At 37.1% G+C, this 15,218-nt stretch overlaps 2 protein-coding genes and 2 long non-coding RNA genes across 4 annotated transcripts; 2 read left to right on the top strand and 2 right to left on the bottom strand.

Annotated features, from left to right (window-relative positions):
- Positions 1-3,248: 3,248 nt before the first annotated feature.
- On the bottom strand, positions 3,249-4,058 carry LOC124440522. The gene has a single exon (XM_046990915.1). It carries the CDS (start codon positions 4,056-4,058, stop codon positions 3,249-3,251), a length of 810 nt encoding a protein of 269 aa, XP_046846871.1.
- Positions 4,059-5,909: 1,851 nt separating this feature from the next.
- Positions 5,910-6,814, bottom strand: LOC124440169. Its single transcript, XR_006946582.1, has 2 exons — positions 6,497-6,814; positions 5,910-6,120 (listed from the first exon to the last, which is right to left on the bottom strand). It is a non-coding gene; the product is annotated as an uncharacterized LOC124440169 (long non-coding RNA).
- LOC124440166 (3-hydroxyisobutyrate dehydrogenase, mitochondrial-like) lies at positions 6,761-11,348 on the top strand. The gene is made up of 8 exons (XM_046990501.1): positions 6,761-6,928; positions 7,100-7,116; positions 8,628-8,833; positions 9,157-9,201; positions 9,357-9,478; positions 9,547-9,680; positions 9,996-10,229; positions 10,759-11,348. Exons 1-8 carry the CDS (start codon positions 6,853-6,855, stop codon positions 10,909-10,911), a joined length of 987 nt encoding a protein of 328 aa, XP_046846457.1. The 5' UTR covers positions 6,761-6,852; the 3' UTR covers positions 10,912-11,348.
- A 3,662-nt stretch (positions 11,349-15,010) lies between these two features.
- On the top strand, positions 15,011-15,170 carry LOC124440171. Its single transcript, XR_006946584.1, has 2 exons — positions 15,011-15,049; positions 15,128-15,170. It is a non-coding gene; the product is annotated as an uncharacterized LOC124440171 (long non-coding RNA).
- Positions 15,171-15,218: the final 48 nt, after the last annotated feature.

The following is a 15,218-nucleotide window of genomic DNA, read 5'->3' as shown; positions in this document are numbered from 1 at the left end:
TTCTAATTTCCTCTTTCAACGAAGCGAAGCGCTCATCTTCGTCCAGAACGAGCTGGTACTCACTTTCGCTGCAGTTCCCATCTCGAAGCGCTCGACTCGTGATCAGCGAGATCAGCGTGATCGGAGCACGGTCTCAGCGGACGTCCGAATGCGATCGTGTTTTTCAGCTTTCTTGTCCAATCTGCGGCTCACGACCCGACCAGCGAAAGTGGCCGTGCCGCAAACATCTGCTAGGCCTTCAAGCGCGATCCCGACAGGAGTTAAGACGACGGTACTGCGTACGGCCACGCCGCTAACAGCACTGCCCACAGTGATAGCAGATAGGGCATTGCCCGCGCCGTCTAACCCGTTCACAGCTCTTTTGTACTTTCTGTAGAGCGTTTGGCGGGCTTCCATTTCCGTGTGCAAGCGAGCTTCGACCTCTGAAATCTGTACGTATTTCCGGCAACGCTCGCAGTAGGTAGCGTAGGATAGAGAGCGCCGTCGACACCGGAGGTGAAGAAGAAGGGGGCGCGGTGGGCTCACACGAGGTCATACTGCTCCAATAGCAATGTCACTATGAAACCAACGGTAGCGTCAGTTGAAGAAAACCCAATAACGGCCCCCGCGTCAACCTCTAATGCAGAGTCGAAAACTGTGAAGGCCGAAACCTGCCCGCGTGGCTTGCGCACTTCGAAAGTTGTCTTCTCGACATCGTTCACATTCAGCCGGACGGTCGCAACATCGTTTACAGCAGCCGCAATCCCCATGCGAAGCACTCGACTCGAGCTGAGAACCGGGCCAAGCGGAGACCATCCGTCGGCCCCCTTCTCCGCCTGCAGAGTAATACGCGTAGTAGGACGTCCCACCCTCCTCGCAGCGCCATCGGAACGATGATACTCAAGTCGCTTGGCGGCCTGAGCTTGGGTGAGAACGGTCTCAAGCTGCGTACGGGTGGGGCGGTCAAAAGCGTATTCCCATACAGAGATCGAGCTCGGTGGATCTTGCTCGGCATCGTATTGGCAGCGGAAGCGCGTTAAATCTGCCACAGGAGGTTTCCTTGCTTGGAGCCAAATCTCGACTGCTTGGGTCATACACAAATCTAACGCCATGCTGATACGTAGTATCAGGGGAACTCAAGATAATACAACCTATAGGTACGTCTCCAATTGTATCCGTACGTGCCTCGGTTGTCCGAGACTTCCCGCGGGACCACGGAATAGCGAGTGAGAAGAGAGGTGCCATCACCCCGCCAGAAGAGATGGAAGTTCCAACCCCAAGCCTCTCGCAGTTAACCGCTGCTTATATGATACCACTGGTTTTCAGCCCGCTCAATCCAGAGGCTCTGAATCTGTATCTTGCCATTATTCAGATTCGCACCCTCCCCAAACCGCGCCACCACAACGTCCTGTCGTACGAGATCAGGCAGCGTTCCTGTAGCAATTCTCCGTAAACCCCCTAAACGGTCATCAAGGCCATGGAGGTCGAGCTTGTTTACCTTTAGCTGCGCGACAGTATGAGAGAGAGTGCCCTCGGTATCCTCATTCCCAATTTTTGTTTTGTTTTGCACCACATCATCCTGCAAACGAGCAAGCTGCTCCTCCTGATCACTGATCACCGAAGCAGCCGCCGTCTTCTCCCAAGTGGTCGTCCAAAATGCCATGTCCATGAAACATTCAAACAAGGCCCCGAGCGTTCAATATAGCAAGACACTTGCTAATGATGCGGCTCCCGTTAATGAGGAGTGCATTAATAAAGGCAGCATCGCTAGTCATCTTGCCTCTGACGCCTCCAGGCATAAAATGACGATCATAATTTATAAGTTTGCTCTCGGGTGTTTTGGAGTAGGTCTCAAGCAAGGCCGCCAAATCACCGAACTTCTGCCCTGACCTCGGTACCGCAAGAGCATGCTATTTGATCTCCTGTAACTTCTGCCTCGCCAGGCGAAACTGGGGATTGCCAAAGTCGACTATGGCGTTAGCGACCACCTCAAAGGGATACCTGCTGAGAAACTGTTGGTTTACGTTGTTCACAAGCACGCGATAGTCAGCCACGATGGCAAAACGCATATCCTGATCCGCCTGAGGCTCCCTGAGATTGGCTTCAAACCCTTGAGGGTTTTCCGTAAACAATTGTACCATCTGCGCACGCGGAGTGAAATAGTTGCTTTTGAGAAAGGCCTCGGGAATCTTCTGGCCCGCCAGAAAGCGGCCAAAGACGAGCAGCAGCAAGCGATCGAACTCCCCCTCTTTCCGAGTCTGGAGAGAAGGCGCGGTTGTAGTGACCGCCGGGGTTGGTTTTTCAAACGGACATCAGCGACGTCCGAAGAAGAAAAGGGAAAGAGACAAGGGAGGCGAATGGACTGGGGATGACGAGTGGAACAGACCAGAGAATGGACGTGAAGTGCCATTTAGATGGGGCAGCTAGTAATGTTTGAGCTGAGAGCCTGGAAAAGCTTAGACTATTTGTATTTCTATAATTACAAATGAGTAAACCTTCAGCCCTCAAAAATAATCTTGTAGAGTGTAGACCACGAGTTTAATTTGTGTTTCTTTGTCAGACTACAACTGTAAGTAATCTTTTAGCAATAACATTTGTTTTTTTCCTAAATTTGCTCTTGGCTTCCTAATTTGGTAACTTTCAGAGTGTACATATGCATGGTAACCTCTAACTTTGTTGTTCCTGATTACTTGGATTATCCATCTATTCAGAAAGCGTAGCTATTCGATATCGTAGTGTAAGTGAAGCTATTACGTCGTCATTGTCAATGAAACACGCAAAAATGAAAACAATATTTCTTGTGAAGAACAACAAAGAATCTAGGATGGATTTTATATCTTTTGATATTACGTAATTTCCGATCTTCATATTCCTGGTTTTCTTCCCCTATTTGATGTTTCTGTTCCTTGTTTTGAAGATAGGAAAGACACCCTCGAACAGACACGAGTGAAACTTTACCATGGTGATGGTTCTACTATGCACCCAGTTTTGGTGGTAAATACATTGACAGTTTAGTATAACGAAGAGCAGATGAACGTGAATCACATGATCACGAACGGTACCTTGCAGTACCACACGACTTGCATAAAAACATATTCGACTGAAAAAGGCATTAGTAACATAGAATGAATCTCATAAATTTATTAAGTTCCCCAAAGTAGATAATTTATGATATTTTTCAAAATTTTAGTTATTTCACACTTGTGAAAGTTTTTAATAAAAGGAGCTTCATGGATGAGCGCATTATAATACATACATTTGTATTCATATTAATTTCCTTCTGGTTTAGTGGCAACAATTTCAAACATCTTGATATTCAGGGGCACCGTTCCATCCTCGTTCTGAAATCGCTGTGCAAATTTTTCTAACTTGTCGGGTAATATCTTCTGCTTGTCTAAATAGGCCGAAGCACAGACCCAAGTTAAGTAATCATCCAACGTCTTATATTGATACGGGCAGTCAATACATCGCTCAGATTGTATTACAAAGCCGTATTGGGGCAGCAATTCTGTTGCTTCTTGTTTCTTATTAATATCCTTTGGTAAATGATCTGATACTTTACCAGTATCGACATCAACCTTGACATTGGTAAATAACTGTCGTGTACAATCACCAATTTCAAGGTTGCCAGCAAGGGTGAAAATAGCCAATTTTCCTCCAGGTCTTAAAGAATCGTAAGCAGCTTTTAAGAATATTAATTTCTGGCTTTCATTCATCCAATTGAACACAGACAAACAGAGCACATAGTCATAAAATTCTTCATTAGCATGAGGAAATTTAGAGGAGCTATCGCCGTGAAAGAAAGTGATGTTTGTCCGACCAGGAAGATGCTTTTCCATTGCAACTTCAATACGATACTTGTCAGGATCAAAACCAACACATAAACCATCTTCCTTTACTGTGTCTGCGACATAAGCTGCGATTTCTCCAGTGCCACAACCGACATCGAGAACTTTATCTCCAAGCGCAATGCCTAATGCTTCTACAAATTTTTTCCCGTGCATAAATTGGGCATCACTGTGTTTTGAGTATTTTTCAGCCATTTCTTTGTAGTTGAGTTGCTGCTGCAGGAAGGCCATGATTGATGAGATGAGGGTGGTTTGTTAGGAGAGAACTGGCTGTGGTAACATGTGAGTCAGACCGGTAATTGTGTATAGTATATTTGAATGATCACATCTGTGAACGACTATTGAAAATATTTGAGCGGCGCATATCTTATTACGCATGTGATATAACGCATGTGTAGTATTAGATCTGTGCATAAGCCAGTAACATAGATATAGTAGGACGATATCTATGGCTAATAATCACAGCCAATAATTATACTAGTTACTACAGTTAAATTATACAGCGTATGGATGCAGATTTACGCCAATTTTGCCTCTAGAAATATTTTATGTTTTACTATTTGCGGGAGGTTGAGGATATAAAGTGCCTTTTACTGCCCTCCCTAAAATTCCTCTAAATTATCCTGGGCTGCAAGTAATATATCAATTCAAGAATCAAGAATATACAAAAAAATATTCTGCTTTTTAACCTGACCAGTCACACTGGTATAAGTTTAAACGCAAGATGAATCTTGCAGATCACTCATGTATCTTAAATGTATGGTACACAAATAATGCATAAGAAGTTTATCAGAACTGAGTATTACACAGTATTTCATTGTAGTCTTGCCTCAAAAGCAATGAAAACTAAAAATTTTTAAGTAACGCTTACTTAACAAGAGTAAAATTAATTATTATTCAATATTGAGCAAAACCAAAATTGTGCTCTACGTACGGCTCAAGTTCAAGTTAATCAATTATTAACATTTACCCCCTCCCTGCCATATTCCCTCCTAAGGACCATATTTCCTCGGAAAATTGGATCCTTCTCTGAAACTTGGCCCCACAAGAAAGTCTTGGCTTTTTCAAAACCAAGATCCCAGGTGATCGAAGATATTCCAATATATTTAGATCTATAAATTTTGTCAAACATTATCAAACCATTCAGCATAACTATCACACTATCGGGATGACATCCTGCTTTGGCTAAAATGTAAAATTTACATGTCTCACAAAGAGAAGATCATAAAATTGTCCTTTGTTTGGCCTAAGCCGTATCACTTCTACTTTCACAATGCGATTTATCTTCCTGAATCATGAATACTATCTTCAGTCTTTTCTGCATTGCTCATTTTCGTTAATCTCTCTCTCTCTATGCCATCCTGCACTCCCTCGTTCCATCTCGAAGTCTTTTTATCTGTCATTCGGGAAAACACACGGAGTAATCTAGTCGTCACCCTGATCACATTTGCTGTATTAGTTCAGTCATCATGAAGAACATCTTCACCACCTAACTGACTAAAAAGCTTTTCGCAACTCTTCTTTTAAAATCCTACAGCAGCCTTCTCTTTTAAAATTGACCGGGCTATATGTAAATAATTCGGTGTTAATGTAAGACGTTAAGAACAATAGATTTCAAAAATATTGTATGCTAATGATAAATTTGATATTGACATAGCAAGACCAAGCTTGGCATTGAAATTATCAATGTTAGGAATCAGCAATATTGACTTTGTGCAGATGAATTTCTCATCTTTTTTACCATTGTATAACTATCTACCAAACAACACTCTGAATGTATGTTCCTCTCTTTTCTGAAAAATATGTTCACTTACAGCTATTTCTGTTCTAGCTGTTACTATCATTCCACTTCCATGAATATTTTACATTACATCATCTAGCTCCATCCCCAGTATCTCCTTATCTAATTCACAACCTATATGTAGAATAAAAACACTAACAACATTGATGATAACATTTCAATTTCTAACACCAAACACATCACTAGAGCAATCTTAGCAAACTTTTCCTTCAAGACTACTAGCTTTCTCTATTTCCCATCAATACCGAAAATAAGTAGAGTGAGTACATGGAAGACATGGATACACAACATGAAACATATTTCAGTTTGATTCACAAGCTTATCATCATAATTATGAGCTGGCAACTGTTGCCAATAACTAATAATATTGTGTGCATAGAAATAGTATAATTAAGTTGTTTTGTAATCCTAGTCGAGTCTGATTGGAATTTTTTTGGGTGACAGCAAAGACTTTGTAGTTCACTGCGATATTCATGTTTTCCTGTCATCTCCCTGTAAAAAAAAACATAAAAGTTGGAATTGAAAGTATACAACTACATATTTCACATTTCAATGAAGATAATGAGTTAAAGTAATTTCTCAAGAAAAGAAGCATGTTTTTATCATGAGAAGAAAAATTATCTACGTAAAATTTAATGTTTGTCACCAAGGAAAGGGAAAGTAATGTCAAGGTCAAGGAAAAGCCAAGGGAAGCAAAGGAGGAGTTGCCTTACTCTTAACAATAGAAATATATCGACAAGGCAGAAAAGAAGCAACTCACCCCATGCATCAAATACTATCTAAAAACTACCATACAGAGCAAAAACTTAACTTTACAACCTGAGCCTTTTGGATAAAGTGAAATAGATCCATGCATTAGAGACTATACCTCTTGCTTCGAGTCATCAATCTCATCATGAGCAAGACGTCTTGCCTGTCTTCGTTTCCTAATGTTTAGTGCTGTCACATACGTAGCGTATATTGTTGTACTGAACAATGCGAAGGAAACTCCTCTCTGTAAGTAATCGACAAATGTCAAATTACTCATATTATTTAATTTCGAATACTTCTTTTCCGTGAAAATTCTATATAGAATAATTAGACAAAAGAAAGTTTTCGAATATTCACAATGTGAAGTTGATTAGTTGAAATACTTCATGTCGTAGAGTATGTAATAATCATTTATAAGATTTATTGAACATCTAGAACAAAAAGTAGAACAAACGAACTGGCCAAAGAAAAACAATGTACATGCAACGCAGCATAAAAACAATTTCAAGTTACTTAAAGCCAATTGTTGCTTCTCGATTCTTAAGTTTGGGTAGGTTTTGCATTTGCAATCTTGGGTGAAGCGTTGTAGCCTTTTAAAAATGTCTGACCGTATGCAGACTTGCTTGAGTGACAGAGAACCTATTTTTACTTCTTTCGTCGCTTTCTAGCGACATCTTTCTGTCGGAAATGGCTAATATACAGTTTTTATATATTTCTTTAGACGCCAAAAGAGCTAAGGTAATTTGATATTTTTGTTGTTGCAATTATCGTTTACATTTGTATGTTGTAACATTACCAATTATACATCATTCATTTAAGAACAGTCCATTTAAAACAAAGCAGCATTCATAGCATACGAAGTTCATGAGTCATAGATTACCAGTAAAATTATTATTGCAACATGCTTGTGGCATGAGATCAAGATTAAAGCTTGAAGGAACTTGGTCAATGCAATTAATTTATTAGACTTTAATTAGACTGTCATGATTTTTTGAATGATTTATGTTTATTAAGTTTATAATATATGAAATGGCATCACCATATTGTAATACAAGAGTTTACTTTTTTGGTTGTAAACTGGAGAATTTCAATTCATTATATTCATCAATTAAGAAAGAAAAGATGTTTATTGTGTTTGCATAGGCTTATACAAACTGGGTAGATCTTTGGTAGAACTCCAGAGCAGATCAATGGAAGCCCAAGATATGTGGTCGAAGTGGTTGAGTGTTGCACCTGCTGGAGAGTTCTCTTTAAATATCTCCAAGGTTTACACAAACCAGTGCAAACACGAAAAACATCTTTTATTTCTTTTATAAAATAACAATAATGCAAAACAAATAAATTTCAAACAAACCTTATAATTTTTTGTCTTTAATGTATGAGTTATTGATTTGCAAATTCAACTTGATTAATTTGTTGAGCTCAGATTGGCTTGCACTAGCTAATGCAAACACGGCTATTGACCAATGGGCAATGGCCACACATGTTTTATTGTTTTTATTTTATAAACCTATGTATATGTAACATACCAACATAGACTATGTATATTTAGTAGCTTTACTCATGAAATGACCATGGAGCATTTTTGTTTTGAGGGTGCTGAAATGATTCATGAATTTACTTCCACATCCATTTACACTCATGACACATGCATTAATTTGCCAAGTTCAGACTGGAAAGTTTGAAACTGCACAATGAAGATTTGAAATTTGCATACATACTGTGGTCCCTGTTATATCCACTTTCTTTGGTTTAGAGTTTAGACTATGTTAATCACATGTTTTAGTTGAATTGATCTTGAGTGAGGTTGGATCCCATTTGTATACTAATGACTGGAAAGTCTTCTTTCCAATGCAGAGCAAAGACTAAAATAAATTTGTACCATTTTTTAAACTTTCAATCTTGCAATGCAAAATTTTCAGCAAAATTATTAATTTTTATTGTTTATCGAGTGAATGAACACAAAAATAGTTGAATTTTAGGGGTAACATTCCAATAAACCTGCGTATGTACTTCGTAGTTTCTTAGGTCGTATTGGCGATTATAAATTCTCATAGTGTATGACACTAGGATACCAATCTTAGTTGCTCCATCTTCTTTTGAAGCAAAGTACAGGGGCAGTTCAATTGACATGACAAATTGACATTAGACCTGTATCGATTTTTTGTCCCTTACGAAATGAGAGACATTACAAACCAAGGTTTGTTGACTGGATATTGTTAACGTCAATCTTTCGCTTGTAATTCCAGGAACATCAGTCCATTGGTTTTATTGGCCTTGGAAACATGGGTGGACCAATGGCAAAGAATCTTATGAAAAATGGCCACAACGTAATCGTCAATGATATTGTTGATACTGTTGTTCAAGACTTGCAAAAGGAAGGTGCAAATGTTGCTCATACTCCAGCTGAACTTGCGTCAAAGGTCTCTGTTATCATAACAATGCTGCCGTCTAGGTACGAACCATATAGTTTTACGTGAATTTGTGCAAACATCGAACTTTGGTCACAGAAAGTTTTGCTTAGTCGTGGTGTGCTCATTTTATGAGAGCAATATTAGCAAATATAAATTTCATAATGGCTACTTAACTTTTTACAAGATCAGACGATCACTGCATGCATAAAAACAATCAAAACGCAGGACTAAACAGTAGATTGAAAATAAGCTATAAGAAAGATGAAAGTTTTTGCTTAAGGAAATCTCATTTGCTCGCACTGAAAAATTTTTAGTATACCCCTTTGTTTTAGTGTATTGCAAATTTAGTTGTTTCTCTTTTCAGCCCTCACGTTTCCGAAGTATACCTCGGGCCAAATGGGATTATTCAGTAAGTCAGACTCACAAGGTAGATTAAAATTCAACTAAAACTAAAATTTTGTATAGTGTATTATGCTGCGATGTTGAATTAACTTGATTAACAAAATGATCTCGATGTTTAGACTAACCATTATCTTTAGTTGTTTTTTTCATATATTTAAATAGAGCTGTCCAGGAAGGTTCGTTACTGATAGATAGCAGTACTATCAGTCCTTCGGTTGCAAGAGATGTAGCTTCTGAAGCAATTAAGAAAAATGCAACCTATTTAGATGCACCTGTTTCCGGAGGTATTGACTTTTGGTCTTACAACATGTCGCATGTATTCTGAACTCCTTATAATTGTTTATCTACGAAGGCGTAATTGCCTCGCAAAATGGAAAATTATCGTTCTTGGTTGGTGGGAATGAGGAAGGTTTTCAACGAGCAAAACCAATATTGGAGTGCATGGGACAAAATATTTTTCATTGCGGCGAAACTGGAAATGGACAGGTATTATTTTAACGGTTTCTTTAGTCTTCATCCTTATTGGTTGTCCTGAACACCAATCGTTACAACTGATGTATGTTTGAAATACTTCACAAATAAATATATAAATATCAAAAGAATATTTCAACTAAATGTAATATGCGACCGAGATTTTTCATATATTGCCACCTCTAATAACGTTGAATTGGCATAAATCAAACAACAGTACATCATGCGTATATTGTAGCTATGTATACAAGTTTTACTTGCATCGAATCTTAACAGAGCGGAAGGACATTTCTCTATTCTGGTAAAGAAATTTTTGCTTCTCAATCTTAGGCTGCAAAAATCTGCAACAACATGCTACTTGCAATATCAATGATTGGAGTGTCCGAGGCATTAAATCTTGGTCAAAATTTAGGACTCGATCCTACACTACTTTCAGACGTTATAAATAAAAGCTCTGGAAGATGTTGGTCAAGTGAAATCTATAATCCATGTCCGGGTGTCGTAGAAAACGTGCCCTCAAGCAAAGGATATCATGGTGGTTTTAGTTCGGCTTTAATGAAGAAGGTGATGATATGAAATGGAATTATTATCCTTTGTCAATTCTCTATAATTATATAGTTCAGTTCTCAGGCCAGCTTCCATAAACGTTGTCGTAAGTTAAACTCTTAGTTCCTACAATTTTCAAAGCAAAATTTTTGAAAAAATAAATGCGTTATCAAGGCTCAAAATTGAAAGAACATTCTTTGTGATTAGCATTCTTCGTGTATGGGCGAACAAAAGTCTTGGCGAATGTGTAAAAATCATAAGAAAATTAAATATTGAATCAATTGTTACTTGATCAGTAAAATTTGATGAGCTTGCTCGAGTGTGAAAAAGATCTTTTGTCTCCTGAGATCAACATAAAAAACTTAAAATTAAATAAATGTACCTTTGATAGAGTGATAGCGAAAAAATCAGCAAAAAATATTCGCATATTCAATAAAAAAAAACTCAACAAGAGTATCATTGTCGAACTTAGTCGCTTAATCTTCGTTTTATTAACATATTTTCTTTCAATTGTTTTGTTTATAGCTCTTTCTAATTTCTTTCACAGGACTTGAGTCTAGCACAAGAGGCTGCAACAATCACAAAATCTTTCACGCCACTTGGATCTTTGGCTCATCAAATATACTTGATGTTGTGTAGTCGTGAGTTTGAAAGTCTAGATTTTTCGTCAATTTACAAGTTTATAAGGAAAGATAAGTAGTTGTTTGTCAAATAATGTGATATTTTCTCTCCTCCATGGAAACGAGGTTAGTGATTTATTTCAAATAATAATATGAGAGCCGGATGGAAATTTGCAGTTTTCGAAAAGTTGCAGTCACGAGTCCATGCTTTCTTGCGCTTTTTTCAACATTTTAACAGTCCTGTTTTATTTATTTTTGATTCTGTTGCTTTGCTGTGTTCCCTACGTACGGATTATGGATTAGCCTTAATTGGATTTTTTTTTACAATTTCAACGACGTATTTTTCATGTCTAAAACCAACCCAATTTATCATTTTTGATTCAGACTTCAAAATTAACTGTGAAATAAAATGTTATAGTTTAGTCATTCTGCTCAGTAATGTAACTATGAGTAAGGTAGTTAATTAATGCTAAAATATTCACTGAAATAAATTTAGTAAATAAAATTTAATTGTAAATGTGTATGGCAACACTTGTATTTCAGGTCAGTTATTCAGGTCATTAATATGTTTCCAATTAATTGCATTATACTTTTTTAAAGTGATTATTGATGTCACGTACGAAATACGAGAAATGCATTGATTGATTTGACAAATATTGCTCATTCATGTGATGAGAGTCACGTTTATAGAAAGAGTAGAACGTTGTATGATGACATGAAGAGAATGTACATGTAGTTGTCAATTCATCGTCTTTTCTCCCTCCCCCCTGTTCTGATAGGATACGTTAAATATAACATGTTTGATGTACACAAGTGTTTTATGGTTCATTTCTCGTACATATAGTGAACGCTTTTGCTGTTACAACTCGCAAGCTTTGCGCCCTATGCCACTAACCATATCAAACGCATAGTGGTTACTGGTTAGTCTGCTGGAGACGTTTTATTTATTATGCGAAATTTTTCTTGGGTTGAACACTTTTAAACAATTTAGATGTTTGGGACAAGTTCAAAATTTAAGCCTCGTACAAACGCTCAACTTTGTAGACTTAGTAAAGTCGACATGTTTTGGAACATTTGCACACGCTGTTGAGGGTGTTGAGTGGTAGTGAGAATTGAGCAGTGTTGAGTGTTGTTGAGAGAAGTTTGATGTAGAGATGTTTTTACACATGTGTTATCATACTATGTGTTATCATCTCAACATGTTGAGAGCGTGCAGCCTTAGCACATATCGTTTACATTCTTCAACAAGCGCATAACAATGTTCAGCGCGTGTTGAGTGAGCATGTTCAGAGCGTTTTCACAGGCGCATAACAATGTTCAGCGCGTGTTGAGTGAGCATGTTCAGAGCGTTATCACGGGGCTTTGAATATCATGAACGCTTTGAGGAGATTTCACTTACTGCAAAATTACTTAGAAAGGAATAATTCCTCAAACTAATGACCATATACTGATTGGTAAATTTCAAATCATTGCCTCAAATTGCATCTACTGAGGAGGTCATATTAAATCTACTGAATACATCGTCATAATAACTAAAAAGATTTTAACGTAAGAAAATTGAGAAGATTTTAATTGTTTGGAAAATACATGCGTAGTAATAAAACCGTTCGTTGTCGCACTCTACAACTTTCACAAATTAATCTTGAGCAAATATTTATTTTAATTATATTTTGATGAGATCACCAACTGGTTTTTGGATATCATATTCACGATAGTTGTTTTTTTAGTATCTCGTTATCTCAAACCTCAATACATACGTTTAAATTATTCCATGTTGTCTCGTCAAGGCAATATGTGTATCATAGATGACATTCATTTCATTAAAATAATTTAGTAAGTAAACTCCAGTATATAATAATAGAAATTGCAATTTGCACAAGTTGCACAATTAATCTTGTTGCGGTGATATCACTTTATGTCAATTCCATAGTATCCATGTTCTTCTCACTAAAAAAGTTTTTTCTGTATTGTGCTTAACGGACTTGGTGTTGTGCTGTGCGGGCGATGGTTTTCATCAAAATTGGAAGCATTGTTGCTTACAGATATCCAGATAAATTTCTTTGAGTTATACGAATTTCATGAACAAAAGCTCTTTGTTGTATATTTAACGGGGGGAGACAAAATCTTGTCGTATCTAAATCATGTTTAAAACTACAAAAACGCAAAATGAACTCAAATAATAGATTACTTTACACTAATTCTTTAAAAACGATGAAATTTCCGTGTACAACAACACATCAGATAAATTCACTGTGAACGTTTAGACGCCAAGTGCGTCAACATTTTCATATTGTGCAGTGCATAGGTCGCGGATCAAATAACATTACAAATTGTCACAAATGATCTTTTGATTGCAATTTATTGGCAAGCCATACTGCCATAGTTAAGTCTTTCGTTTTCATCTTTTAGCTGTTGGTTGTACATAACCAACTAGGAAAGACGGGCCTTCATTTTCGTTCTATATACTTCAAGACAACTTGCGTGTCTACAAACCTTGGCTCAATTATCAAGAGAATACGCGAACTTGTTGAATAATGAGAAGAAAGGCTTTGTTGTTCTTATTGCTTGCTTCATCGTCATTCTTGGTTTTGTTTGGGCAAGGTTAGTATATTATTTCGAAGTCTTTTTTGAATTATAGAAATTTGAAGTATTGGTGGTAGTATCGATCTAATTGCAAACTACTTCGAACTGACTCCAAACCGAGCTATAAACAAACTTTTACGATCAAAAGTCGTATTTATTATTTCAAAAATAAAAGTACATTTGTTTGAAAGTAATGAATACTAATACATAACACGACGGTTATATTATCAGGTTTTATGGTTCTCGTGCCAAACTTGGCAAAAACTTTGCATACTTGGAACAAGGTTGTGTACGTTTGATTAATTGTGCACAGCACATGGTCATTCATGCAAAAGTTTTGTAGCTTTGTCGGCAACTTTAATCTGCAATTGATTTCTTATAAAAACTATACCATTAATTTAGATGATTATGATTTTCTCAGAGAGGCATGCTTGCACTCCTTGTGGTCAATTTTTAACTCCTGTAAAAACTATAGTAAGAAAGTTCATAACTCAATAATCAATTCATCCAAATTTGCTGTTTTTCTAACGACATACTTTTAAGAGTTTGCTTAATATGCAATTCATAGACATGTTGATTATTGGAGCAGGTTGTCATCAAGCCGGTCTTGCCGGCTTTTGCTTCGAGTTTTATTGTTTTCTTCAATCTGCCTTATGTGATTGTTTGCAATGATTTTTTTTTTTGTTTGAACAGTTTTTTAAGACGTAGCTTTTTCACGTCATCACCTTTACAAGATGCAAACGTATATCACTTCATTTTTTTCCGGCCAGAAAGAAATACATTGCATAAACTTGTATTTGATGCTTCATTATTTGCATAATGTGACATTTACTGCACTGTGCTCATGCATACATACCTGTATTTAGTCACTCGTAGAGGTGTCCCGGGGAGGCCTGATAGAGGTTTCATTTTATTGTTACGAATTATAAGAGATTAAATTGTGTACTTCACGAAATTTTTGCGAGGTCAGTCATACATGCTTAGCTGTACTTCAGTACTTGTTAAAGGAATGCTTTTCACTCCTTTTATCTTGTATTTAACTATATTTATCATTATTTGCGCAACTAACTCCGTTGTGTCAAACCTAAACCATACCATTTTATGGTAAAAAAATTATCTGACAGCGTAAATGTCTACCATGTGAAGAAAGTCTCGGCGTGATTTAAAGTGGATTCCGTCCATTGGCTCCTGTTGATTCACTATACTTTTTGTACCTTGGTTTACTTTATACTTGAGCTTGAGTGCCTGCTGGTCTTAATACAATGCCAGGAGAGCCGTTTTCAAATTAAATTTGTTATATATACTTATTCAATAATAATAATTCTGTGTAGGAGGTTGATTGCTGTACCAGATTGTCCCAATTTGTTTTGGTTTTTTTTACAAAAAATAACCGCTGTGTCAATTGTACCATCTTTCACTTTTTCTGCCTTTTAAAGTCGCTCAAACTATTTTGAATTTAATCAGGATTTTAGTTTGCGATATTGATCCTCGACAAAAAAATAGAAAGCAAATATGCGATAAATTTTCCTGTATAAATTTGTTACGACAAAGAAATTTTAGTTAGTGTGGATTGCATCACAAATTTTACATTTTTTAGAAGAAACAAGTGAAGAAACAAGTCCCGAAAGAACAGTAGTAAGCTTGGCTACAAATTTTTTTTATAGAAAACTGAGTTATAACTTCAACTGATAATTTGTGTTTTGTCCTTCCCAGAAAAAAGGTCCCACAGGTGATCAAGGTTCGCCAGGGGAAGATGTAAGGAGAAAATCTTAATGCTTAACACACGTGATGTGACGTAAACATT

Source organism: Xenia sp. Carnegie-2017, unplaced genomic scaffold, assembly GCF_021976095.1.
Source record: "Xenia sp. Carnegie-2017 unplaced genomic scaffold, XeniaSp_v1 HiC_scaffold_2, whole genome shotgun sequence".
Taxonomy (NCBI): Eukaryota; Metazoa; Cnidaria; class Anthozoa; order Malacalcyonacea; family Xeniidae; genus Xenia; species Xenia sp. Carnegie-2017.
Note: the sequence above shows the minus strand (reverse complement) of the source record. Positions and strands in the feature narration are given on the sequence as shown.

Bases quoted from the DNA above. Each gene is read 5' to 3' on its own strand.
- LOC124440522 (XM_046990915.1), bottom strand. From the start codon at position 4,058: ATGGCCTTCCTGCAGCAGCAACTCAACTACAAAGAAATGGCTGAAAAA.
- LOC124440166 (XM_046990501.1), top strand. From the start codon at position 6,853: ATGTACATGCAACGCAGCATAAAAACAATTTCAAGTTACTTAAAGCCA. The intron at 9,479-9,546 runs GTATTGACTTTT...TTATCTACGAAG, and splicing joins AGATGCACCTGTTTCCGGAG to GCGTAATTGCCTCGCAAAAT. The intron at 9,681-9,995 runs GTATTATTTTAA...TCTCAATCTTAG, and splicing joins GCGAAACTGGAAATGGACAG to GCTGCAAAAATCTGCAACAA.